The sequence below is a fragment of the Myotis nattereri genome (assembly GCF_964212035.1).
Source record: "Myotis nattereri genome assembly, chromosome: 3".
NCBI lineage: Eukaryota > Metazoa > Chordata > Mammalia > Chiroptera > Vespertilionidae > Myotis > Myotis nattereri.
In genome coordinates this window covers 35058146-35084729 of record NC_138077.1, presented here as the reverse complement: position 1 = coordinate 35084729, position 26584 = coordinate 35058146, and the positions used below count along the sequence as shown (strand labels likewise).

Genomic DNA, 26584 nt, shown 5'->3' with positions numbered 1-26584 from the left:
CTTAGTTTATTTTGGTCCCTTGAATGCAGACAAAGGTGAGGCGCCCACACACTTCTAGGACAGGCTGTGCAGATGGCTGCCTAGCAGTCATATATGTTTCACACAAAGTCATTATTATATGAATAGCATATACTTTTTCAAGGGAATATATTACAGACACAATTTAGTAAGATACAAGTAAGAATCATATGCATAATATTTTGTCCATAAAACACATACAAATAAAATATTTCATAGAATTATGCTAAAGGAGTCTTTTACCTCGTAGTTTTTCTTCAGTGGAATGCACTAAATGGCTTTTTTTTGTAACCTTTAAATTAAAAATGCTTTACAATAGCACTTTATGCAGTGTTTCAAAAACGTTTTTAGGAAACATACAGAACTAAAAATAAGCTTCTGAGATTCTTAAGCCGGTTAAGTGGAGAATTTATTAAAGAGAATAAAGAAGATAATTTAAATCTATTAATTGGATTCTATACGTTTATAACCAGGCATGTCTATGATCATCTCATTACTATTCTTGCATGTGTTATATTTCACAGATGTAGTTTTATATGTTTGATTACATGCACTTTGTGGAAAACTCAGTGGCTTGGGGATTTCCTTGGTAACTTCACAAGAACACAATAAAATAAAATAAAAATGGCATTATAAGTAGATTTTTTTTTAAATCGTGATTAAAGTGTTACTTGTAAAGTGGTAAATCATAAGAGAGTAGACTACTAAAAATCATATAAGCATATAAGCAACATATAAACATTCGGCCCACTTTCTATTTTTTTGTTTGTTTTTTAGGAAAAGATTTTCCTCACTCAGAAAAGTGAAACATGTGAGGAACCTTGTACTTGTTTCTATCAACAAGCCTAACCATAGCAGCCGTGTCAAGCCAATGTCAACAGAGCCAGTGCCTTCAAAGGACAAAGGTATCTGATTAAGTAAGGCATGTAAAACAGACCGCTCTCCCCACTGACTTGCTCTCTGCTGAGATCCTGGTTCCCACCTTTTAGAAATAGTTCCATTATTACAAGGGCACTTTGCTGATAAAACCCAGAGATGGAAAAACTTGATTACAAATAAAAATTGTACAGGTAGAGACAAAAATCCGTGCTCCATCTCTCTTGGGAATGCTCTAAAATGAATAATGAACCAACCAGAGGTCGGTTGCACCATTGATCCAGCACTACGCTGGGCAGTAATAAGCATAAGCATCTCCCTGTGCTCCCTTAATGTGTCTGTCTGTGACAGTCAAGTTGCTGAGCAAAACAGAGACAGCCAGCTTCTTCTGAAACAATTCTCACATTTTCTCCCCACCGTCAAAACACACATTGAAACTTAGCCCAGTACACACACACACACACACACACACACACACACACACTGTAATGGACACTGCTTACATTTCTGACTGCAGAAATTCCCGCGGCTCTTGGCACTTACCTTGCAAGGATGTGTTAGGTAAACTTGCTTCATTCTCTCCCATTTTTTATCTCTTTTTAAAGGGGGCGAACAGTTCCAAGTTGTGTCAGTTACCCCGCGAGCGCCCTGACCTTCTGACTTTCTCCTGTAGTAGTGTAACAGTACACTACCTGCTTTCTTCTGTGAATAATTACCATTCTGCTTCCTGAGTTACCTGGGCTTGCAGGACCTGTTTTACTATGAAGTGAGATCACATCCTTTGATCCAATGTGCTGCTATTATAATGTGAGCTTCACAAAACGTGGCTTTGTTTCCGTTTTAATATTAACTTTTAATTCCTTACTTTCACTTTAGTCCCGAAACCGATTTTCATTTTCCTCCTGAAAGTGTGTGGATGCTACCAACCCACTGTGGTGCAGAGCCAGAGTTTCATTTGTTTTTTAGAGTTTCTGATCTGTTGCTCTTACAGAAATCAAATAAAATTTAACATGAATTTTGCAATGTCCATTTTTTTAAAAAAAGAGAGCTAAGGAAGAGCCTGGGAATGAATGTTGTGCGGTGGTAGAAAGACAGGCCACTACTAGTTGTGCAGCTAGTAGAGGAATGCAACATCTCTGAGACTGGACTTCCTCAACTATAAAATATAGATAATATCTATTTCAGAGGATTACCACAAAACTTGAGAGAGTAATGGATGACTGCTAGACATTGTCCATGGCAGCTAATAAGCAAACAAGCAACATTTTCTCCTCCTCTTCGTCTCTCCTTCACTTCTTCCTATTCTTCTATCACCTTCATTCTTGTCTCCTTTCTCTTGTCCTTCTCCCCTTTCTGGCCAGTAGAAATAAGGCTGAAATAGAGCACTGGTGTCTGGTGTCGCTATGTTCGGACATTAGCTGTGTTACTTATTAACAGAGAGTCTTAACGAAATGACTTGGTGTGTCACAAGTCCTCATTTATAAGTGGATACCAATATCTGCATTGCTTTTTTCATAGGCACATAGTGAGCATGACTCAAACTATTGTGCCTCAAACATAATAATAATCTCTAGCAAAAATTAGGGACAAGTTAGAGATTTATCTTTACTCATTTGTAAGTGAGAAAGTAGACCACAAAAATTAGGCAATATATTTAAGCTCTATCTCCTATTAGACATCTAAAATTAAAAACAAAAAAACAAACAAAAAAAAAAACACCTCTACTTTCTCCCTCTAGAATTCCTTAACTGTTAGCTTTGGTTAGACTAGTTAAAAAAAAAAAAAAGAAAAAGAAAAAAAATATATATATAAAATCCAAGTCGCAAATATCTCCTCTTTTAATAGTTCTTTTATTTTCAAGTTGGAAAAAATCTGCATACCACATTTGCTCACTTATTAATGAAAGGCTGATTACATAAGTTATGTCAACAATAAAAACGGCAAACACCTAGACAAGTTTTCTCAAAAGTATAAGAAATGCAAACAAAAGTGACATTAGCAGATCCTCACCAGAGTTCACTTAGAGTTCTTCCCTTCATTACCTCTCCTTGTCTCAGTTTCCCCATCTGCTCAATGAGGGAGCTGGGCCATTTATTATCTAAGGTTCATTCAGTAATTTTAGTATCACAAATCTCTGATTTAAAATGATAGTTGTGGTTCATTTCAAACTAGCATACTCCTTTGCCTAGTACAATTGCATGATGTCACATATATACCGTGCTACACGGGTCACCAAAAGTAGCCTGAAATTGAATGTTTGCCAATACAACATTATAATAAACACATTTTGACTTCCGCATAAGGGAAGAAACACACATATCAATCCTCACTCATTATGACAAGCTTGCTAATGGATTTACATATCTGCCCTGGGCACCTATAAAGTAACACCTATAAAGCTCCCATTATCTAACAACTGAATTATGGCATGTAGGAAGTCATTATGAAAGTAGAAGAGTTCTATATCTGAGCCAAAGAAAAATGTAAAACTATAAACACCAGAAACCTCAAAAGTTTGTGTTGCTGGACATTCAGCTATACTGAAACAGTTTCAATACTAATAAAGTACCTTCTCTCTCTCTCTTCCTCCCCCCTGCTTTCCCCTCCAGTTCCCTTGTGTCATTGCCTCCCGCCCCCATCTCTCTGGCCTTTAATGCCTGGAATACTGGTTCCTTCATCACTTGCCCTTTGCCTAATTCATATGCAAGGAATCTTCTTGATCCTACTCTAGGTTGAGGTTTTGTGGGTCCTAGAATGAGTCACCCCAAGATGTGCTTCTGTGGTATGTAGATTGTCTTGAGCTAAAGGCAACTTGAGCTGCAGGATCAAGGGAAATTTATGTCCCCCACCCTAAACTGCCTAGAAGAATTTGAATTAGAGGCCTTGGCCATCAGAGATGATCACTGATAACTTTTGACCTAACTACATGGCAGGGCAAACTTTTATTTACTAAACATCTGTTCTCCTGACCATCCTGCAATGACCCTTTGAGTCCCCAAGGTGCATTTCCTCATTCCTGGCTCAGAATATCTTATATACCTGATACCCCTTTTTATCACTAAATCTCTCCTGCATGTGGGGTCTTTGATTGTCTCACATATGAGGGTTTGCCATACATATGTATGAATGAAATTTTGTTATGTTCTCTTGCTAATCTGTCTCGAGTCTCTGAGTATTAGACCAGCCAGAAGAACCTAAGGGTAGGGGAAAGTTAGCTCCTCCCATAGTCTCTTCTTTGCACTTTCCAGATGCCCCTTAACAACACAGAACTTCTCCTCTCACCATCACACTGTATTGTATGCACTGTTTAATTACTTCTGCCCTTGCAATCTGTATGTCAGAGACCATTTCTGTGTCGATCACTTTATCTCTAGCGCCTAGTACATTTACTACCACATCCTATGCCTTCAACATATTTTGTAAAGATGAATAAAATTACCATCATCAGAAAAGGTGAATTAAAGAATCTATTCCAGGAAAGAAAAATGATAAAGTTTAGAAGTTCATCTGCAAGGGCAAATTATTAAGAGCTACAAGGATAAAGGAATGAGGATAATTATGAAAGTTTTCAAAAAAGAGTCAAAGATACAAGTAAATGAAAGAAAAAATAATAGTAAATGCATTACTTTAAATATACTGATAGAGAAAACCACTGGCCTAAAATGGAGTCACTTGGGCTAAAGTCCATTATACCAACACTAAATTTTTAATATTTAACCTTAACTGATCTTTCAGTCCTTCCCAGAAACATAATCTTAACCCAGCAGTCTGAAAATTTCTGGTCAATACCAATGAGGTAATCAGTCCCACGGGCCCTCTCTAGCCCCCATAGAAAGAAGCAATCTGTATGACAAAACCTTTGCTTTTCCTCTGGAACCACCCCCCAAAAAGATGTCCTGGTCTACAAATAATCATTTATCTTCTTCTGTTAATAGTTCCCTTGCTCCACCCGTCTTCCTACAAAAAGCTTTCATTGTGTACAACCCCGCAGAGAGCCCTTCTAATTGCTAGATGGGACCCTGCCCCATTCATGAATTGCTTAATATTGCCAATTAGATCATTAGATTTATTTAGTTGATTTTGTTTTTAGCAACACACACAAACACACACACACACACACACACACAGCATGGGTGGCATTAGGCAGAGTAGCTTCACTGAATGTGAAAAGGAAACTAACATAATTATTAAAATTATCAACATTTTCTGAATCATGGAAAGGAAGTCTATGAGACTGAATATGTCTTTGAATGTATTCTGAGGCTGATATAACATTACTGTGCACATTTTTAAAAATATATTTTTATTGATTTCAGAGAGGAATGAACAGAGCAATGGAAACATCAACAATGAGAGAGAATCATTGATCAGCAGCCTCCTGAACACTCCATACTGGGGATTGAGCCTGCAACCCAGGCATGTGCCCTGACCGGGAATCGAACCGTGAACTCCTGGTTCATAAGTCTATGCTCAACCACTGAGCCACGCCAGCCGGGACTGAACATATTTTTTAAAAACAACTTAGATGACAAAATAAAAAGTGTTTAACCACATCACCTATTGTGTTTCCAACCTTCTATTTCTAAAGCAAACTCCAGGAAGAGTGTGGGCAAAGGAAGATGTTCCAGACGCATCCTTTATCATTTAGTTTGCAGGTTCTACCGAAACTGCACAAGAGGAAGAAACCAGTATTGCAGTTTCAACTTGTGGGTAGCTATTGACATGTTCAGTTGATTTTCAAGTAAAGACATATGTGAAAATTTGAAAAAAGGAGTAATAATTTAAAATTCTGAATGTTGGCATTATAGACTATAGAACCAGGGGTGGGCAAACTTTTTGACTCGAGGGCCACAATGGGTTCTTAAACTGGACCGAAGGGCCGGAACAAAAGCATGGATGGAGTGTTTGTGTGAACTAATATAAATTCAAAGTAAACATCATTACATAAAACGGTAAGGTCTTTTTTTTTTTAGTTTTATTCATTTCAAATGGGCCGGATTCGGCCCGTGGGCCGTAGTTTGCCCACGGCTGCTATAGAACACTAGAGGCCCGGTGCACAGATTCATGCAACGGTGGGGTCCCTCAGCCTGGCCTGCGCCCTCTCACAATCTAGTACCCCCTCGGGGGGTGTAGTAGTTGTGATGCCGCAGGCTGCTGGTGAGGACCTTGAGCCCAGGCTAGGCACCATACCGCTCCCGCTCATTTTCGGCCCTGCTGTGCCTGCTGCCGCCACTGGGTAGCGCTGCCACGGAGGCAGGAGAGGCTCATGCCACTGCAGCTGCACTTGCCAGCTGTGAGCCAGGTGTCTGGAGCCTGTCAACTGAGTGGTGCTCCCGCTGTGGGAGTGCACTGACCACTAGGGGGCAGCTCCCATGTTGAGCATCTACCCCCTGGTGGTCAGTGCATCTCATAGCAACCAGTCAAACGGTCACCTGGTCGAATGGTCGACCAGTCGCTTAGGATTTTATATATATATAGATGAGACTCTGGGACCCAGGATGGATCTTTGATTATAGTTTGAAGAATTAGGTAGATGTGCCTGAAGGGTACCAGAATATGTCACCCTAAAATATACCTCTAGGACATGTGGATTATTTTGAGTAATTGAGAACCTGGTTCTCCTTACCCCACTCTATTGCCTAAAAGTAAAATGTAAATGTCTCCTTTTGTAAAGAAAACTTACATGCATACAGTAAATTTCCATTTAAAAGTATATCTTTCCTACTTCTAGGAATATATCCTAAGAATCCTGAAACACCAATCAGAAAGAATATATGCACCCCTATGTTCATAGCAGCTCTATTTACAATAGCTAAGTTCTGGAAACAGCCCAAGTGTTCATCAGTAGATGAGTGGATAAAAAAAGCTCTGGTACATTTACACCATGGAATATTATACAGCTGTAAAATAGAAGGATCTCTTACCCTTCGAGACATCCTGGAGGGACCTGGAGAGTATTATGCTAAATGAAATAAGCCAGTCAGAAAAAGACAAGTATCACATGATCTCACTAATATGTGGAATCTAATCAACAAAATAAACTGACAAACAAAATAGATTCAGAGACATGGAAGCATGGAACAGACAGAGGAATTTAAGAGTCAAGGCAGGGGTTGGGGTATGGGAAGAAATTAACCAAAGAACTTAGATGTATATATGCAAAACCCATGGACAGAAACTATTGTGGTGAAGTCCTAGAGAAGGTGTGGGAGCTTGATGGAGAGTGCCAATGGGGGGAAAGGGGGACAGCTCTAAAATTTTTAACAATAAAGATTAAATAATTAAAATAGGGGGGAAAGTGTCTTCTTACAAGGAAGATAATTATTCCTGAAGGCACCTCTTATCACCTGAGAAACTCACCTGGTGAAAGACAACCTTTAATTATCCTTCATTGTTGGTTGGTTATAGACAGAATTCCTAGGCTGGGATTTTCTGGTTCCCATGGTTGCTAAACAAGATAGCTAGGTTAGCTAGGAAAGAGGGGGAAATGCATTGCACAAGAAGAATGGTTAGGGCTAAATTAAAGATTTTCTCATGCTTGGAAATGCTGGTCCAAAATATTCTACCTCCCCTCTTCTGGATCTGAGTATTATTGTCCGCCCAGTTGCCCTAAACAGAAACTTATTCTTGAATATGCCCTCCCACATTCCCCAAATGTCATTGAAATCCACCTCCTTAACTTTCCATTTCCTATAGGTGAGGCAATTATCCTCTGTTGCCAAGACAGTAACTCCGTAAATGAATTGTTTCTTTCCTCTAATCCATCCTCTCTATATCTTCCAGCATGATCTTTCTAAAACATAGTCATACTATTTCTATGCTCACCTGTGTTCATTGTTCCACAACCTACTCAATAATGTCACTACTTTATCACCACAAATTTTCCATCCCACTGACTCTTAATCCTCCAATAACATCTAGTTCAATTACTCAAGCTTCTCTGACATCCCCAAACACAATTGATATTATAATTCTAAATAGTTGAATCCAATATGCACATAATCGTATTTACTCTTCTATACATGTGAATATACTAGAAAAACTTGGATAAAAAAATTAAGGCCTACTCAGTGCTTTGTATTAGGATTGACTGATTGATAGGCAAAATTATCCGTCCAATCCTACTAACTAAACTTTAATTCTCTCTCTTCCCCCCCCCAATAAAATTGCATACAGAATCTTTTGAAAGTCAATATTGATGGAGAAAGTAACTTTCAGTAGTAACAAGCATCCATTAACAAGGAAAAAAGATAAGTCATAATTAATGGCAGGAAGAGTACTATCATTTTAATTATCTTTCCACTACAGTTATATTAAATAAAGAAGCCAAGAAACTATTTAATTATATGTTAACACACATACACACACAGCAGAGTTGCTTAACAATTACTGATGCTTTGTGGGTTATTCTTTCACATAATTAAGATAGACATGACTCATCTAAAAACAGACACAGAGGTGCCAAATTGGAAGTCAGGTAGGAGTGATACTACTGATCGGGTTCAGAACAGGCTATCCCAAAATGTGTCGCTTTGTCATGAGGATTATTTTGAGCTAAATGCAATCAAAACCGAGGAGATTCAGAAAAAGCTCTTCACCTCCCCCCGCCCCCGCTCCCCAACAACTGAAATTCATATTGGAACGAGGGCTTGTACCACAAAGAGAGCTATTACCAGAGATAACTTTTAACCAAATAAACTTATCTGCATTACAGGGCAACCTTTGTTTCCCACACACCTCCTTAGTTCTCCTGTAAATGACCTTCTTCCCCTTATTCCCTTACATCCTTTTATAGCTCAGGATGCTATCTAAGCCTCACTTACCTGGCTGCCCTTCAGGCCTCATATTCTTATGGGGCTCTTGTAATTAAGTTCATTTCCTCCTGTTAATCTGTCTTATGTCAATTTATATTAGGAAAGGCAAAGAACATAGAAGGAAAAATGTTTCCTCCCCTATTGCCACTAAAGCACTCTAATTTGCTGCTGGGAACAATACCGTTTAAGATTGTGTCAGAACTGTGTATCAAAACATCAAATACAAGCTTGTAATCATAGTATATAGTGACTTATGCACTTTTATGAGGATCCCATGAAATCTTGGCTTAAATGCCAAAACGTTTCAAATTGATAAACTCTTGTTAGCAAACTCAGCCTTATCAATGTGAGTCTACTGACAGTGGAAAGACTAGTTGTGATAGCTAAGTATAATTTGAAAAAGAAAGAGTAGTTAAAATTTAAATGTATATTTAATAGTATTATTGTAGACAGAGGCAACTAGTTAGATATTAGCAAAAGAGAGCAGACATCTCATTAAGCCAAATTAACTAGGAAGCCAGAGCTTTCAGACACCCCAGAGGAAAGCCCCCCACCCCCTTTGACAAAGGGACTCTAATCCCCAGGAGGAAGAAAGAACTAGCTTTCCAATCTCCACAGGGAACAACTGGCCATTTCCCCAGATTATAGGAGGTGGAAGAAGGAACAAAAGGGAAAATCCTTAGCTGGGCACATACACAGTAGAAGCCAAGCTGGCGCACGGGGAGGGACCAACACAAGCCCACAAAGAGCCAGGAAAGAGATTGGATAGTTTGAAGAAAGCCTATTCTTTCACAAATCCAACATAATATTGATACCACTGTTATGAACCCAGTTGTTAACAACTGGAAAGGAGCAAAGGGAAGGCCGCATTTATAGACCTGACATCTGTGCAGCTTTGCCAGGAAGCTGCAATTGGACACTCCCCAGGGTACCACCAGTCTCTCCCCAGCTCAGGGAAGGGACTGGACAGAGGAAGACAAGACGCATGCCCAGAAAAGTCTGGGTAACATAGGGAAGGTATTTGTCTGTCAGTCATACCTGGGAACAGGTCATTGGCCAAAGTAGGCATGGCCACTGCGAGGCATGGAAGATTTGAGATGCATGAATTCCTAACAAAGGAGCTCCTTCTCTTGGTTTGTGGGACTCTTGGGACTGTGATTGCAGGGAGCTTCCTCTCCTGGCTCCTCTGCATCTACCCACATGGCTCATAGCCATGTGGATCCCACACAATGAACTAATGGACTACGACTGGCCTGATGCTACTTAGGACTCAACTCCACCATCGGACGGAAACTTTACAAGCTGGCTTTGCTTTTAGCTCTGCTGGAACCTCAAGTGCACAACTTCCAGGATGAGATTAAGAGAAATGGGACTTTACAAATCAAGGGATGCAATTCCACACAAATAAAGATCACTTTCTCCCGTGTGAGCCTTTGAAAATTAATTTTTTCAAGGTATCATAAGGACTCAACCCTCAGAACTTAGTGGGGAAAAGGATCCCCCACTTCCACTGATAACAATATAATAAAAGCTTACCAAAAAGCTCCAGGTTAGTTCATTCATTTGCCCGTTATTCATAGACACTCTCTGCATCAGCCCTGGGGGTCAAGTATGGGCCTGGGTTTGGCAGCTCAGCCAGAGCATAGCCAGGAACAGAGACTAATCTAGCTGGCAGTGGGCAGAGAGTGGGCTAAACTATGGCATGCACTAAACTAAACTGTAGAAACTTCTGATGTCCAGCATCTCTGGGGCCTGGCCCTTCTTCTGGGCTTGGTGAAAACAAGTGCAGGTCTGAGGCCCCAGGAGCTGGAATCCTTCCACAGAGAGATGGAGCTGAGCCACCTGGTCCTGGATGAGACAGCAGGCACCTGGGGGTGGTCCTTTGTTTTTGCTCTAATAAATCTTGCGATTATACCTCATCCTTCCATACATGGGACCCCAAAATGCTTTTCTTGAGACTCAGTGGAAGAACCCTATTATCACAGGCATCATCATGAAACTATAAAATGAAGAGCCTGTGTACACACACATACACACATATACACACACACATACACTTGACTAATTTACATATAGCAATCCATTGTTCAACAAACTCTGGCAAAACTCCCTCAAGAAAAACCCTAAGGACATCATTAAAGGAAAGGAATATAAGGAATATGCATGCTAACAGCTTGATATAGAATAGAATGGTGAACTCATCCATTTGAGAATTTTAAGACAATTTAACGATGTACAATAAAGCTGGGGAAAAAATCTACAGTTAAAACTCAAGAACACCAAAGTTTAATAGAAAGAAGACAACAGAATAATAATAGAATGTCATCTTTTTAAAATGCAGTGAAAATGCTTACATGATATTATTAGCCTGGAGATACATGTTTTCCCTCCAAACACCCTGAAATGACCAATTCAGGGTACAGAAGTTTCATCTCCATGACAAAGAATGATCTACAACAGAAACAGATTTAATAATATTTTGCTAGTACAACCCAGTCATTCAGCCTCTTCACTATAGACTCAATAAATAAATAAATAAATAAATAAATAAATAAATAAATAAATAAAACCAAATGTGCTGCAGGAACTTGTTGAACACTAAACAAAAAACAATCAACAGCTACTCAGGGGGTAACAGCTTTCTCTTCTAAGGTGAAGCTGAGATAAAAGAGCAGGTTTCTCATGGTATTTAGAAATATTCAATTCTTCTCACTCATCTTAAAACATTAATAATAGATGAATGGGTACAAAATAAACACAGTAACTATAATGATCACTTATTAAAATTAACAGAGTGCCTTGGTCAACTTAGGAAGTATATCACATTGCTATCTTTAATTTTGTAGTTCTTTTTATTTTTCTTTCATTTCTTCTATGAACTTTATTCTTTAACTTTCCTTATTTCCCTTCTTGTTCTTCTCTTTCCTCCTCCTCCTTTTCTTTCTCCTCCTCTTCTTCCTCTTTGTCCTCCTTCTTCGTCTTTAAATAAAGTCAAAATATGGCATAACATGGTTTCCTAGAAAAATGATTCCGGGAAAACTACTTTTGTTCAACATCATAATGGGTCACTACTTTCTACTGAGAATGTTTTCTTTCCGAAAGCTCCGCTTCTGCTTCCACAGCTGACTACCTCCCTAGGCTAGCATTGTTACAGAGAAGGAGATAAAGGATTAAGGTCTCCAACCTTCCCCCACAAGCAGCTAGTACCTAAAATAGACTTTCTCTAAAACGAACAGCTGCTCTCTTTCTATAGTTACAGAAATAAGGGGAAAAAGAGAACAAATGAAGTTAGATAAACTTTTCTGGATGGATTTTACAAAATAATAAGCTTAATGGGGAGAAATGTAGAAAATAAGGAAAGAAAGAAAAAAGCAAACAAACAAACAGGATGCCAGTCCGATGTGGCTCAGTGATTGAGCATCAACCCATGAGCCAAGAGGCCACCAGTTTGATTCCTGGTCAGGGCACATGCCTGGGTTGCAGGCTCAATCCCCTGTAGGGGCAGTGTAGGTGGCAGCAGATTGATATTCTTCTCTCATCAATGTTTATGTCTCTCTCTTCCTCTCTCTCTAAAATAATAAATAAAACATATTACAAATAATTTTTTAAAATCCCAGGGTAACACTGGAAAATATGGTATCTGAAGCAATGAAAGGCTCAAAATACGTGAGCAATTTTAAGGATGAATAAACATAAAAATTGAAATAGATATTCATTGCTAAAATTACCTTTGAGTACTTATTTCATTTTGTCCCTCACCTCTTTTCTAAAACCTTTAGTCTTCTTAAATACTAACATATGATTAATATTTCCTTAATATTTTAAGAAATATGCTAGGCAAACATGGCCCTGTCTTCCAACTCTCGAGGCACACATTTAGAGCATGTGTTGCTTTCAGGTCTGCCAGATTCATAGAATTCTATATAATAAAAGGGTAATATGCAAATTGACCCTAACAGGGGAACAACCAGGAACAACCAGTCGCTATGACATGCACTGACCACCAGGGGGCAGACGCTTAATGCAGGAGCTGCCCCCTGGTGGTCAGTGCACTCCCAAATGGGGAGCACCGCTCAGCCAGAAGCAAGGGCTGATGGCTGCAAGCGCAGCGGCGGTGTCCGGAGCCTCTCCCACCTCCTCAGCAGTGCTAAGGATGTCTGACTGTGGCTTAAGCTAAGCCTTCAGTCAGACATCCCCTGAGGGCTCCCGGGCTGCCAGAGGGATGTCTGACTGCCAGCTTAGGCCCGATCCCCTGTGGAGCAGACTTAAGCAGACAGGTGGACATCCCCCACAGGGTCCCGGACTGCGAGAGGGTGCAGGCCAGGCTGAGGGACCCCCGCCCCAAGTGCATGAATTTTTGTGCACCAGACCTCTAGTTTAATAAATACTTGATGACTGATTAATTAAAAACATAACATATTTATACTTTATCTTTCTCCTAAAATCTTTAAAATAAATTACTAAAGAGCATACAGGACCTTATTAATTTAGAATATTTCTAGTATTCCTGCTTTCTCTGAAGAGGCCAGAATAATAAGCTGAATGGGGAGACATCTATAAAAGGATTGTTTTGAGCTGAAGGCAATTAGTTCTAAGCCTTTCCACTTTCTGCTTAAAAGCAGGACATGTTAACATTTGTACTAGTGTCTACTTCTTCCTTAGTAGGGAAAAAAAAAGCTTCTTTAAAGACAAATCTTAGTACCTGACATGACATATCTGAATAAAGAACATGCTAAGTAACCCTTAATTTATAATGGCCCACTGCACAAAATTTGTGCAAGGGGCTCAGTCCCCACAGCCCCGGCTTTGTCCGGAAGGTCATCTGAAAGGATGTCCAGAAGTATGTTCAGCTGTCCGGTCTAATTAGCTTATTACTCTTATTATAGAGTCCTCTCATCTTACCATAATTTACATCCCTACCCCCTGAAATCTCAAACCCCTTTTTCTTTGTCCAGCCCAAGATGGTATGTAAGCCTCAAATTCTAACTTCCTCCTGGAAGCACAGTCCTTTGTATGGATATATGTATGTAGGTATACACATCCAAATGTATTTTTTCCTCTTGTTATACTGTCTTTTGTCAGTTTAATACTCAGGATCCTCAGCTACTGAACCCAGGAGAGTAAAGAAAAAAGTTTCTTTATCCTCTATACTTTCAAATATATAATTTCACATATAAGAAATTTATAACAGCATACTACCTTTCCTCCTTCCAGTCCTTTGTAATGCTGATACCATACATTTATTATTACACACTAGAGGCCTGGTGCACGAAATTTGTGCACTGGGGGGAGGGGGTCCCTCAGCCCAGATTGCGAGAGGGTGCAGGCCAAGTCAAGGGACCCCAATGAAGCACAATTGGTCTGGGGAGGGACTCGGGAGGTTGACCAGCCAGGGGGACTGTGGGAGGGCTCCAGGGTGTGTCCAGCCCGTCTTATTCAGTCCCGATCAGCCATACCCCAGCAGCAAGCTAACCTACCAGTTGGAGCGTCTGTCCCCTGCTGGTCAGTGCACATCATAGCGACTGGTTGACTGGTCGACTATCTCCCCCCTGGTGGTCAGTGTACGTCATAGTGAGTGGTGGAGCGGCCTTAGCATATCATTAGCATATTATGCTTTGATTGGTCGAATGGCTGACCAGACACTTAGCATCTTACGCTTTTATTATATAGGATGTTATAAATTACAATACAGTGCTATTGTTTTTGCTTTAAGCAATGAATCATTTTCAATTATACTAAATATGAAAAATACTTTCTTATATTAACCTACACATTTACCATTTTTGCTCTTTGTACCTTTGTGTAGAATCAAGTTTAATTTTTCTAGGGCCTAAAAAGTGCCCTTGAACATTTCATTATGGTTCTTGTCTCCTAACAATAAATTCCCTCATTTTTTTGTTTGAAAAAGTCTTTATTTAGCTTTTATTCTTGAAAGATATTTTTCTATACATAGAATATTAGGTCAATGTGTTTCTTTTTCATTCATCATTTTAAGTATATTTTCTCTTGTCACCTCTCATGAAAATTATATTTTTTCTTATCCCTTATCTTCTATATGCCATGTGTCTTTTGTCTCTTGCTGTTTTTATTTATTCTATTGGTAACACATATTTCATCAATTTGATTATTATGTGACGTTGTTTGTGTTTATTATGCTTGGCGTTTGTTGAATTTCTTGGATCTGTCAGTTTATAATATTCACCAAATTCTAAAAAAAAACACACAACCAATTTGTCATTAATTGTTATCTTCACATTTTTTGTATCTCCTTCCTTCACTCTTCTTTCCTTCTGGCACTCTACATTTATGTCATAAATATTCATAGAGATATATGATAGATATAGATGATTATATAGATAGATATGGATTAGATATAGATATATAGATATAGATATATTCAGATCACCAAAGCTGTTAATTTTTTTAATCCCTTTTATGCTGTATATTTTTTCTTTCTATGTCTTTCAGTTGGCCAATAGTTTGTTCTGAAGTATCTGTTTTAATGTAAATCTCACCCAGTAAAATTTTCATTTCTAACTTTTTATTTTTCATTACTAGAAGTTCTATTTGGAACTTCTAATATTTTTAACATTTTAAATATTTTTTATTAATTTAAATTCTTTATTGTTTAAAGTATTACATGAGTCTCTTTTGTCCATTGGTTATGCTCATAGGCATGCATACAAGTCCTTCGGTTGATCTCTTACCCCATCACCCCCCACCTTCCCTCATAGGTTGCACAGTCTGGTCGACACTTCTATGTCTCTGGTTCTATTTTGTTCATCAGTTTATGCTGTTCATTATATTCCACAAATGAGTGAGATCATGTGATATTTATATTTCTCTGACTAGCTTATTTCCCTTCATATAATGCTCTCCATGTCCATCCATGCTGTTGTGAATGGTATGAATTCTTTCTTTTTTACAGCTGCTTAGTATTCCATTGTGTAGATATACCACAGTTTGCTAATCCATTCATCTGCTGATGGGCACTCGGTTGTTTCCAAATCTTAGCTATTGTAAATTGTGCTGCTATGAACATAGGGGTGCATATATTCTTTCTGATTGTTGTTTCTGGTTTCTTGGGATATATTCCTAGAAGTGAGATTACTGGGTCAAATGGAAGTTCCATTTGTAATTATTTGAGGAAACACCATACTGTTCTCACAGTGGCTGCACCAGTCTGCATTCCCATCAGCAGTGAAGGAGGGTTCCTTTTTTTTCCCACATCCTCTCCAGCACTTGTCCTTTGTTGATTTGTTGATGATAGCCATTCTGACAGGTGTGAGATAGTACCTCATTGTCGTTTTGATTTGCATCTCTCAGATGATTAGTGACTTTGAGCATGTTTTCATATGTCTCTTGCCTTCTGTAAGTCCTCTTTCCAAAAGTGCTTGGCCCACTTTTTTATCGGATTTTTTATTTTCCTTTTGTTAAGTTGTATGAATTCCCTATAAATTTTGAAGCTTAAACGCTTATCAGAGATAACATTGGCAAATATGTTCTCCCATGCAGTGGGCTTTCTTGTTGTTTTGTTGATTATTTCTTTTGCTGTGCAGAAGCTTTTTATTTTGATGTAGCCCCATTTGTTTATTTTCTCCTTAGTTTCCATTGTACTAAGAGCTGTATTGGTAAAGATATTGCTATGGCATATGTCTACTATTTTGCTGCCTATGGATTCTTCTAAGATTTTTATGGTTTCCCATCTTACATTTAACTCCTTATCCATTTTGAGTTTATTTTTGTGTATGGTGTAAGTTGGTGGTCTAGCTTCATTATTTTGCATGTATCTGTCCAATTTTCCCAACACCATTTATTAAAGAGACTGTGTTGACTCCATTGTATGCTCTTGCCTCCTTTATCAAATATTGAGCATAATGGCTTGGATTGATTTCTGGGTTCTCTCTTCTGTTCCACTGGTCTATATGTCTGTTCTTTGCCAGTACCAGCAGTTTTGAGAACAGTTGCTTTATGTCTTCTATTTTCTCTTCATTAGGTCTTTGTTTGCCTTTACATCATTGCACATATTTGTAATAGTATCTTTAAAATTGTGGGCTAATTTAATCATTATGGGTATATTCCTGTTAATTAATTTTCTCCTGATTCTGAGTTTCAATTTTCTGCTTCATTGCATGTCTGATAATTTTTGATTGGACACAGAACATTTTAACACCATGACTGTGTTGTTTGAGTGATGACTTTTTTAATATTCCTTTACAGATGATATACTTTCTTTGGGCAGGATGTATTTGTAGAGCAGCCTGATCATTTTGATAACTGTTTCTGTAATTTTTTAGTGAAAGCCTAGAGTAGCCTTAATGATAAAGGCTTTACCACTAAGGTGGATGATACTTTTGGAGCATCTGTCCAGTCAACAGGTCTCTCCACCCTTGTTGGTGGAAACATGAATACTTTCTAGCCAGTGTGAGTTCTGAAATTGTTCAATTTCGAGCTCTCTGGTCATTCTTCTTTCTTAATAGTTGTTCTTTGTTCAACATCATGAAGTTTCATATTTTCCACTAAAGACTTTGAAGTTCTTTACAGATGTCTAAAGCTCTTACTTTGTGCAATTTTATTTTTTTCTAAAATTATGTCCATATACACAGTACAGGTGGCTCATTCTCCCCAAAGTTTAATCTATATCTCTTCAACTCAGGGTATTTTCCCATCATTATAATTTTTAAATTGCCTCTGAGTAGAAGCCAGGCTAATTATAAGGCTCACCTTATTTAATTCCCCTTTCTCAGGAATCACGGAGCTGAGATCCCAATTTCTAATGTCTGAAAACAATTGTTTAGATATTCTGTCCTATATACTAGCTTTATGTCAGAAGGCAAGTCAAATAGAATTTATTTCTCCATAGGCAGAGCAGAAATGATGTAATTTTCTGGAGGACAATTTAGCAAATGTATCTAAAATACTAAGTAAAAGTCATACCATTTGAAATTTCACAACTAGAAGATTTTCAAAGACAATAATCAGAAGTCTGAAAATGAGGTTATGCAACATTCATTGGTATTGTTTACAACATAAAAAAAAAATAGGCAATTAAATGCTAACAAAAAGAGATTTAAAAAATCAATTATTATATAAATTAGAGGCCCAGTGCATGAAATTCGTGCATGGGTACAGTCCCTAGGCCTGGCAGGTGGTCAGGACCTATCCGGGCCTTCTGGCTGCTGGCCAGGGCCTTCCTTTGTTCCACACCGCTTCCTGGTGGTCAGCACTCATCATAGAGAGCGATCAAATTTCTGGTTAATTTCTGGTTTCCCGGTCAAACTCCCGTGGGGACACTTTGCAGATTAGCCATAGATGATAGATAGATAGATAGATAGATAGATAGATAGATAGATAGATAGATGATAGATAGATAGATAGATAGAATAAAAGAATAACCTGAAACTATTAATGCAGAACTATTTATTGACCTGCAAAATGTTCAACATGTGTGTTATGTTTCATCAAGACATATGACTTATGATAAAACATAAAAACAATTATTTCTACATTATAGGATTATTGACTGTTGTCTAATTTTTACTTGCATCTTTCTCAACTTTTGACAATTTAAAGCAAGTTATGTATTACTTTAGAATCAAAATAAAGATTTGTTCACTATTTTGAGAAACAAATTAAGCCTTATTTATTATTCTTGACTGTTATTTCTATTAAGTTAGCAAGATCAAAAAAACAAGAGGATCTAAACTGTGCTTTCAAAAAAATGCCAAGGGTATTCACACGATTTATCTATAATTTATGTCTCTGATGTTTCTATATGGAATCTTAAGCTTGTTAGTTTTATTAAATAGCTAATATAAAGAAATAATTGTATGTGTATAAAGAGGTATTCAGTAAGTACTTAATGAATTTAGTTGATAAGGAAATATATTTTTATAAACTTTAATAGGAAATTCTAGGAGGGAAACCTATAGTATAATTTAAAACCTACAACACCATTTGGGGATGGAGAGAAGATAAATGTCACTCAGCAAATACTTCACAGCTTGTTTCTTACAAACCCATACTTTTACAGAAAGTAATGCAAGTGTCTTAGCCACCATGTTGTTTGGGAAGATTTATGTTAGAAAAAGGAAACAGCAGGACAATTCTGTTTGAGCTCTAGAAGAAAGCAGACAAGAAGCCACCTAAGGGAACACTTTCACTCTCCAGGAACATAGCAAAATAAAATAAAAAATAAGCTCGACATTTCTTGTTCTTTATAAAACAAACAAAACTGTCTTCATAGGATTATTAACACTATATGATCATTAACCAAAATATAGAATTTAATAACAAATGATTCTATTCTCAGAGCTAGCCAGTATTAGCTTTTAAATATATATCTTAGGGACAAAGAGAGGGAAGGGGAAGCATACGGGTAAATAGGTATAAATATGATGTAGATGTAGAGATAGAGCCACAGTTATAGATGTGCATAGATATATAAATTCTAATAATGTGCACAACATTTTGAAACAGGCTTTTTTGGTTAAAATTATACAGTCGATATCATTCTGTTGACATAGTTTTGATGGACCTTGGAATCAGAGAGATGTGGATTTAGGTCATGGCCACTACTTACTCCCAGTGTGATCTCAAACAGATTATTTCACTTCTCTGAGCCTCAATTTTATTTTATTAAAATAAAGAAAACATCTGAACTTCTATAAGGGGTGGAGGTGATAGTTCCATATAATAATTTAGGGCCTCATCATAATAAGCTCTTAACAAACTGATAGAATAATAATGATTATTATTTCTGTTTTATTGTTATTATAAGATTTACAAATTAATACGATACATAGTTTTTGGAATTCTTGCCAAGTCACAATGATTTTCTCTTATGTATTTCCCAAACCCACAGGTATGAATCATTTTTTTCTATGCACTATAGCTCATTCCATAGGTTAATGTTGATTGAATCAGTATGTACATAAAATACCAACTAGGGATATCAGAGATTTTGCCCCCTGGAATTTTAATTTGGGACTGAAAGAGAATTAAAATTAGGTTTGTTACATGCAAAATCAGGAGATAAATGCATAGCCATGTTTACCCATGTGAGACGGGGGACCATAGAACAGCTATTCACAGAGGGAGATTAATACAACTCATTGGTATCGAGAAACAGAGATAAAAATTAGTTTGAATTACTCATGGCTTTTTCATTAGTTTTAGTCTTTCTTAAGAACTGGCCTTTGAATTTCATGGTATAGTGGTTCAACTTTAGGTACCATTCTCGTCTTCATGAATGTGAAAACAACACTTCTTTGACCCTACACCAACTGAATTAATAAGAAAATTACTACAAGAACCTTTTCTGTTACCCCAAGTCCTCTTTGCCTGACTAATGATATTATATTGACCTGAGAAAGTATAAGAGAAAGTTTGATGAAGGAATTGATGAACAACTTACTTTGTAGATATCAATTGCTATGTCATGAGACTAATTCATATTTTAGGGATGGGGAAGGAACTGGGAGAGTAGCAACTTTGAGTCATTAGCCAGAGTAGAGGGACTTCAGGGGAACCACATGACAAGCTCTGGAATGAAAAATGTGTTTGCTACCACCAGAATGTAAAAAGGAAGTGTCTTGGTCATGCCTTATAAAGCTGAATCTACAGAAAATCCCAATCTACAAGTCAGGACTTAACTAATATTTGGCCAGATATGGTAGACAGTATAATGGTCCCCAAAGATATCTATGTCCTAATCTCTTAAACCTATATATCTATTATGTTACACTAGAGGCCCGGTGCATGAAATTCATGCACTCAGTGGGGTGGGGTCTCTCAGCCCAGCTTATGCCCTCTTGCAGTCCGGGACCCCTCAGGGGATGTCCGCCTGCCAGAGGGATCGGGTTTAAGCTGGTAGTCAGACATCCCTCTCTCAGTTCGGGACTCTCACAGTTGGAGATCCCTCACTTCTTACCGATCACCTGCAGCAGAGGCAGGAGAGGCCCCCGCCACTTCACTCGCCCAGAACTGACCACGAGGGGGCAGCTCCTGCATTGAGCATCTGCCCCCTGGTGGTCAGTGCATGTCATAGGGACCGGTTGTTCCACTGGTCATTCCGCCGTTAAGTCGATTTGCATATTAGGGTTTTATTATATATAGGATGACAAAGGGAATTAAGGTTGCAACCATGGAGAGATGACCCTGAATTATTTTAATGATATAATATCATGAGTCCTTAAAAGGGGAAGAGGAATAGAAAGAAAGATGTGATGCAAAAAAGACTTGATCTGCTACTGTTTGTTTAAAGATGGAAGAAAGGGCACAACCCAATGACTGCAAGTAGGCTCTTGAGGCTGGAAAAAATAGATTTTTCCCAGGTTTCTAGAAAGAGACACAGATCTGTAGATCCCTTGATCTTACCCATGTTAGACTGCTGATCTCTAGAACTATTAAGCAATGACTTTGTTTTGTTTTAAGCCATTGTGTGAGTGTTAATTTGTTATAGCAACAATAGAAAACTAATAAACTAGTATGTTCTAAATACTGAATTGAAATTATGTTTGTAATTTAAAATGACTGTAAGACTGTTCTATTCCATAGGAATTAAAATAAAAGTAATGATATTGCTAGGGTTTTCATCCAGGAAAGGGGAAGACTGAATCCAGAAAGTTTAAAAGGTCAATGGAAAACAATAAAATTAGGGTATGAACATGTTATGGATGATTCTTGTTCAATCTGTTAAAACAAATGTGCTTTCATTAACTTCTTAATTCATTTAGGCTAAAGTTAGCTTGAATTGTTTTTGTTATTTATAACCAAACGATTTTAATTACTAGAACTGTTAGAGATAATCATCCCAAGGACAGGTCAATATGGTGTCAGGCAGGGCTGTTGGACACTCCCTAGTTCCAGAATGAGAAAAATATCTAGGGCTTCTAATTTTTTTCAAACAAAAGTAAGTCATAAAATATGCTATAAAGACCACTTCATTTCAATCCTACAAAAACCTCAAGAATGTCAACACAATATTATATACTGAGAAACTAAGGTTCAAAAAGTTAAATAACTTTGCCAAGGTCATAATGGAACTTGCATCAGATCCTGATCTTTCTGACAACAAAGCTCTATTACAACATTCATTCATGCATGCAGACATTCATTTATTCATTCAGTTTATTGATTACTTACTATGTAAAATAAGGCCTCATTATATACCACATAATTTACATATGTTAATTCATGTAGTCCTTGTATTATTATCCATTTTATAGATGACACACAGAAGGATAAGAAACTTGCCTGAGGCCTTGTAAGTGACAGAGCCAAGATTCAAACCAGATAGTGTGGTTCTTTTGGTGACCACTTATCTCTATTGCTGTCTTTCCTAGGTGCTGATAGACAAATATAGGGTTGTTCCCCAAAATGTATACACACACTTTGAATAATTATAAAGGCAGTGTTTATTAAAATACATTTCATTTTGAAAATTGAGCTATCAGCTGTTAAAGTGTGTATACATTTTTGGGGGACACGCTGTATAGTCTCTGTTCTCATTATAGTTGGAGAACCAGATGATAACAAAGCAAATAAATAAAATAAATGCTAATTGTCAGTGGGTTATGTAAAATAGAGCAGGATGTGATATAAAAGGATTACAAGATGTCAAAATAACTCCATGGAAGAAACATTTAAAACATAGAGATAAAATTTGAATAGCCAACCACCCTATCTAATAAAGAAGGAATACGCTAATTGAACCTTATGCTGTCACAAAGATGGTGGCACCCACAGGCAATAAGGAGGGAATATACCAATTGACTGCCCCTCCCTCAAAGATGGCGGTGCCCACAGCCAATAAGGAGGGAATATGCTACTTGACTGCCCTGCCCTCAAAGATGGCAGTGCCAATAGCAACAAGATTGTGGTGCCCAGTCCCCTCAGCCCCTCTGGGGTGGCAGGCGTGCGGAAAGTCCAGGCCCTCCCCCAGGCGGGCCCGGCTACTCCATGTGCCTGCCTCCAGAGACCCCCAGTCCCCACTGCCCCCCAGCCGCCCAGGGCCGCCCGAAGCTCAAGTAACCAGGGCCAATCCCGAAGCTTGTGCTGCCGGCAGTGGCGGCAGCAGAGGTGTGATGGGGCATGGCCTTCCCCTGATCGCCAGGTTGCCTCCCACCCCTAAGGGCTCCCAGACTGTGAGAGGGGCCAGGCCGGGCTGAGGGATCCCCACTCCAGTGCATGAATTTTCATGCACCAGGCCAAAGTAAGGAATAAAACATTCAAGAGCTACTGAGGGGTGCATACTGAGAAGCATGAGAAGAAGCCTAGAAGTAGATAACAAGTTGGTACTTTCTTTCAATTGAAGAAAAATCAGTATGCCTGAAGCAAAGGTTTGGTTAAATAGGATTAAACCATGAGAATTGCAGCAATAAATGGACAGATTTAATATTGGTTTTATAATGTTTTTTATCACTTGAAACAACATTTTCTCAAAGTATTAATAAGAATTAATTTTAAATCCCATTTTCAAAATGAATTATATATTTCTTTTTTTAATATATTTTATTGATTTTTTACAGAGAGGCAGGGGGAGGGATAGAGAGTTAGAAACATTGATGAGAGAGAAACATGGGTCAGTTGCCTCCTGCACACCCCCTACTGGGGATGTGCCCGCAACCAAGGTACATGCCCTTGACCGGAATCGAACTTGGGACCTTTCAGTCCACAGGCTGATGCTCTATCCACTGAGCCAACCAGTTAGGGTGAATTATATATTTCTAATAAAATAAATCATTTTGGGCCCCTTCCCTTCATCTATATTGAAAGCATTGTCATTTGCTTCCAATCGGGACCGAGGCACAACACTACTGAACAGCAGCTATTCCAGGTGCAGGACCAACGGCTTCTGCAGCATAAATTACATCCAGGCAGTTCATGCTGTCAATTCACTCCTAATTTACTGATTATCAGGTCAGTTTTAACTCATGGTAAATGAACTAAATTAACTTTATATTTTCATTTTTGGTTATAAGTAAAATCAATTATGAGATATACTGCATAATTCAGAAACTTGCCTTATTTAGTTATGTTTAAACCTAGTACTTAATTTCATAGTCAAAATCAGAACGTTGATCAGAAATTGTGTGAAAAAGAATGAATTAATATTCTTTTGTTAACAGGGGTACACGTTCAGAATGTCTTCTTGCTTAAATTATTTAAAAATAAAATAAAATACTTATAATTACTAATGATTAATACATTAAAATATTGAACAATATATATGAACTATGGTTTAGTTATAATTTCAATGTGACAGATATTATAAATAAATTAAATTATTAAACAAAATTATATGCAATTATAATAATAAAAAAGAGTAATGCATAATTAGTTTATGACTCATACTCCATAAAGATTATTCCCCTCTAACTCCATTTCCCAAGAATAATAGGAAGTGTTAAACTTGGAAAAATTAATGACTTACAGAATTGATATATTTTTAAACAACTTTAAGTTTATTTTATACAGAAATCACTGAAATTTGTTGGCATCCTCTGGGATTAAAAATATAAAAACACTAAAAAGGCAAATCATAAAATAATATTGCAAAACAAAATAATTAGTGTTAAAGAGCAAATCTCTTACATTTTCTTTCCCTTATGATAAAGAAGAGTAGTGGCATGTGAGACTGAGATTGTTTTTATATCTACTCTATGGGCATACTCTTTGTTAGAGATGATGTTAAAGTATCATTTCACTTTTCCAAAACAGTAAGTATAAAATCTGTTGACCAATACATTCCTATTAAAAATGTCTGGTACAGGCTGTTTTAAGATATTGGAATAATAGATGTTGCTATATATTTTGGTTGCTGCAAAGTTGCCCTCTAGGAATACTACAGCCTTATACTCCAGCAAGGATTAGAAAGCACTTGCTTAATGAGAATTTGTGTTGGCAAAAAAATCCTTCGAATGGAACATTTTAATTAGGCTCTCTCAATGAGAAAAATTACAAAGATATTTTTTAAAAGGAAAGAAGTTGTATTTTCTCTGTCTATAAAAACTAAAAAGAGACAAAACAAAAAAACAGAGACACTTGGGAAGAAGAGCAAACCTGGTGTTATGTTATATCTACTTTGACGGCAGTAAATTTTTCCCCCAAAGCACGCATGTATAAAGATACAAACTACTTACATCTTTTATATCCTCTTCATAGATTCAGCATAAATTACTTTCACATGGTATATCTACATATTATAGTTATGTGGAAAGACAGGGACATGGGAATTGTTTGTTTTTCACTTTCTTTTTTTGTCCTATTTATTTGAGGAAAAGTCTATAAATATATCAAGTCTATAAATATATTTCTTGATATAAGAAAAAGTTAACTCCTTTGATAGAGAGACAGAGACTAACATTAAATTGCCAGTATAAGGCAAAACAAAATAAGGGTGCACATTGTACATTCTCCAACAAAGCAGGCCCTAGACCAGCCGTGGGCAAACTACGGCCCGCGGGCCGGATCCAGCCCGTTTGAAATGAATAAAACTATTGAAAAAAAAGACTGTACCCTTTAATGTAATGATGCTTACTTTGAATTTATATCAGTTCACACAAACACTCCATCCATGCTTTTGTTCCGGCCCTCTGGTCCAGTTTAAGAACCCACTGTGGCCCTCGAGTCAAAAAGTTTGCCCACCCCTGCCCTAGATACTCAAAAATGCCCACAGTGACATCTTGGTTGAGCATCTGAGAACAAGACACACCATTCACATGTCCCTGCCTTTTCACGTACATTTTCCTGTACCAAAGATGCACATATACACCACAGATGAATATATCCTCCAATATATAATAGTAGAGGCCCGGTGCATGAAAATTCATGCACTGGAGGGGGGTCCCTCAGCCCGGCCTGCCCCCTCTCATATCTGGGAGCCCTCAGGTGTGGGAGGTGACCCAGCAATAAGGGGAAGGCGATGCCCCTATCACACCTCTACTGCTGCCACTGCCGGCATTGCAAGCCTTGTTTGGCCATGATTCCCTGAGCCTCTGGCTGACCCTGCATGGCTGGGAAGCTGCCATACAAGGCTTGCCTGCACCTCAGCTGGCCCTGCTTGCCTGAGCCTCAATCAGTGGGGAGTGCAGGAGGTCCCAAGGCCCCTAGCAAGGCTGAGGGAACTCCAGCAGCAGGCATACAGAGCAGCCAGCCCAGCTCTGCTGCTGTGGGCGCCACCATCTTGTGAGGGCATGACTGTCAATTTGCATATTACTTCTTTATTATATAGGATACCACATAACATTCAAGACCTATTTCAGGCCATACGTCAGCCCTCTGAGCTGACTCTCTCTAGCATCCACCCTTGCCCCTGATCACAGCCCTGTGTGGGGCTATATGGTCCTGTAACAGTTCTGCAGCTCATTTGTGGGCAGAGGTTACAAATATCTATGCAGGAGTCAGATAAGCCATGAGTAACTTTATATTTGGCCCAGAAGGTATTTTTTTCATTTTAAATTAGTCCAATATTTTTATATTACATAATTTGCCATAAAATTCCAGATTTCCAACTTTGCTGGGGAAGAACAAAAAATCTGCCACATTTTCACAGGGCGAAATTCTTTGGATCAGTACAGCTCTCATGCACAGGCAGGAGCGATCAGTCTCAAAACCCTGCCTCTTGTCTCCCCATTCCAGGTCTGTCAGCTGTTATGTAGTTTACTATTTGCAGTGTGTGTGTGTGTGTGTGTGTGTGTGCACGCGCGTGCACCCGTGGGCGTGCACACACACATTTTTATCACATGAACTATTTCTCTCTACTTAGCTCAATTATTTTCTCTCAATCATCTCAATTATTTTTGTCATTCTAGCCTGTGTGTTATGTGACTCTGAGACCTCTAGGCTGTGGAAACATGAACACCACAGATAAT

General features: G+C 38.2%; 1 protein-coding gene across 1 annotated transcript in view; it reads right to left on the bottom strand.

Annotated features, from left to right (window-relative positions):
• NLGN1 (neuroligin 1) overlaps window positions 1-26584 on the bottom strand; it is a gene marked incomplete at its 3' end in the record, with an annotated part of 2013512 nt that overhangs the window by 811933 nt on the left and 1174995 nt on the right. Inside the window, exon 1 of the mRNA XM_081087461.1 lies at window positions 1438-1613. Within this exon, the coding sequence (XP_080943587.1) occupies window positions 1438-1480 (43 nt within the window). The 5' untranslated portion in view covers window positions 1481-1613. Of the gene's footprint in view, window positions 1-1437 lie in introns of the transcript that reaches the window.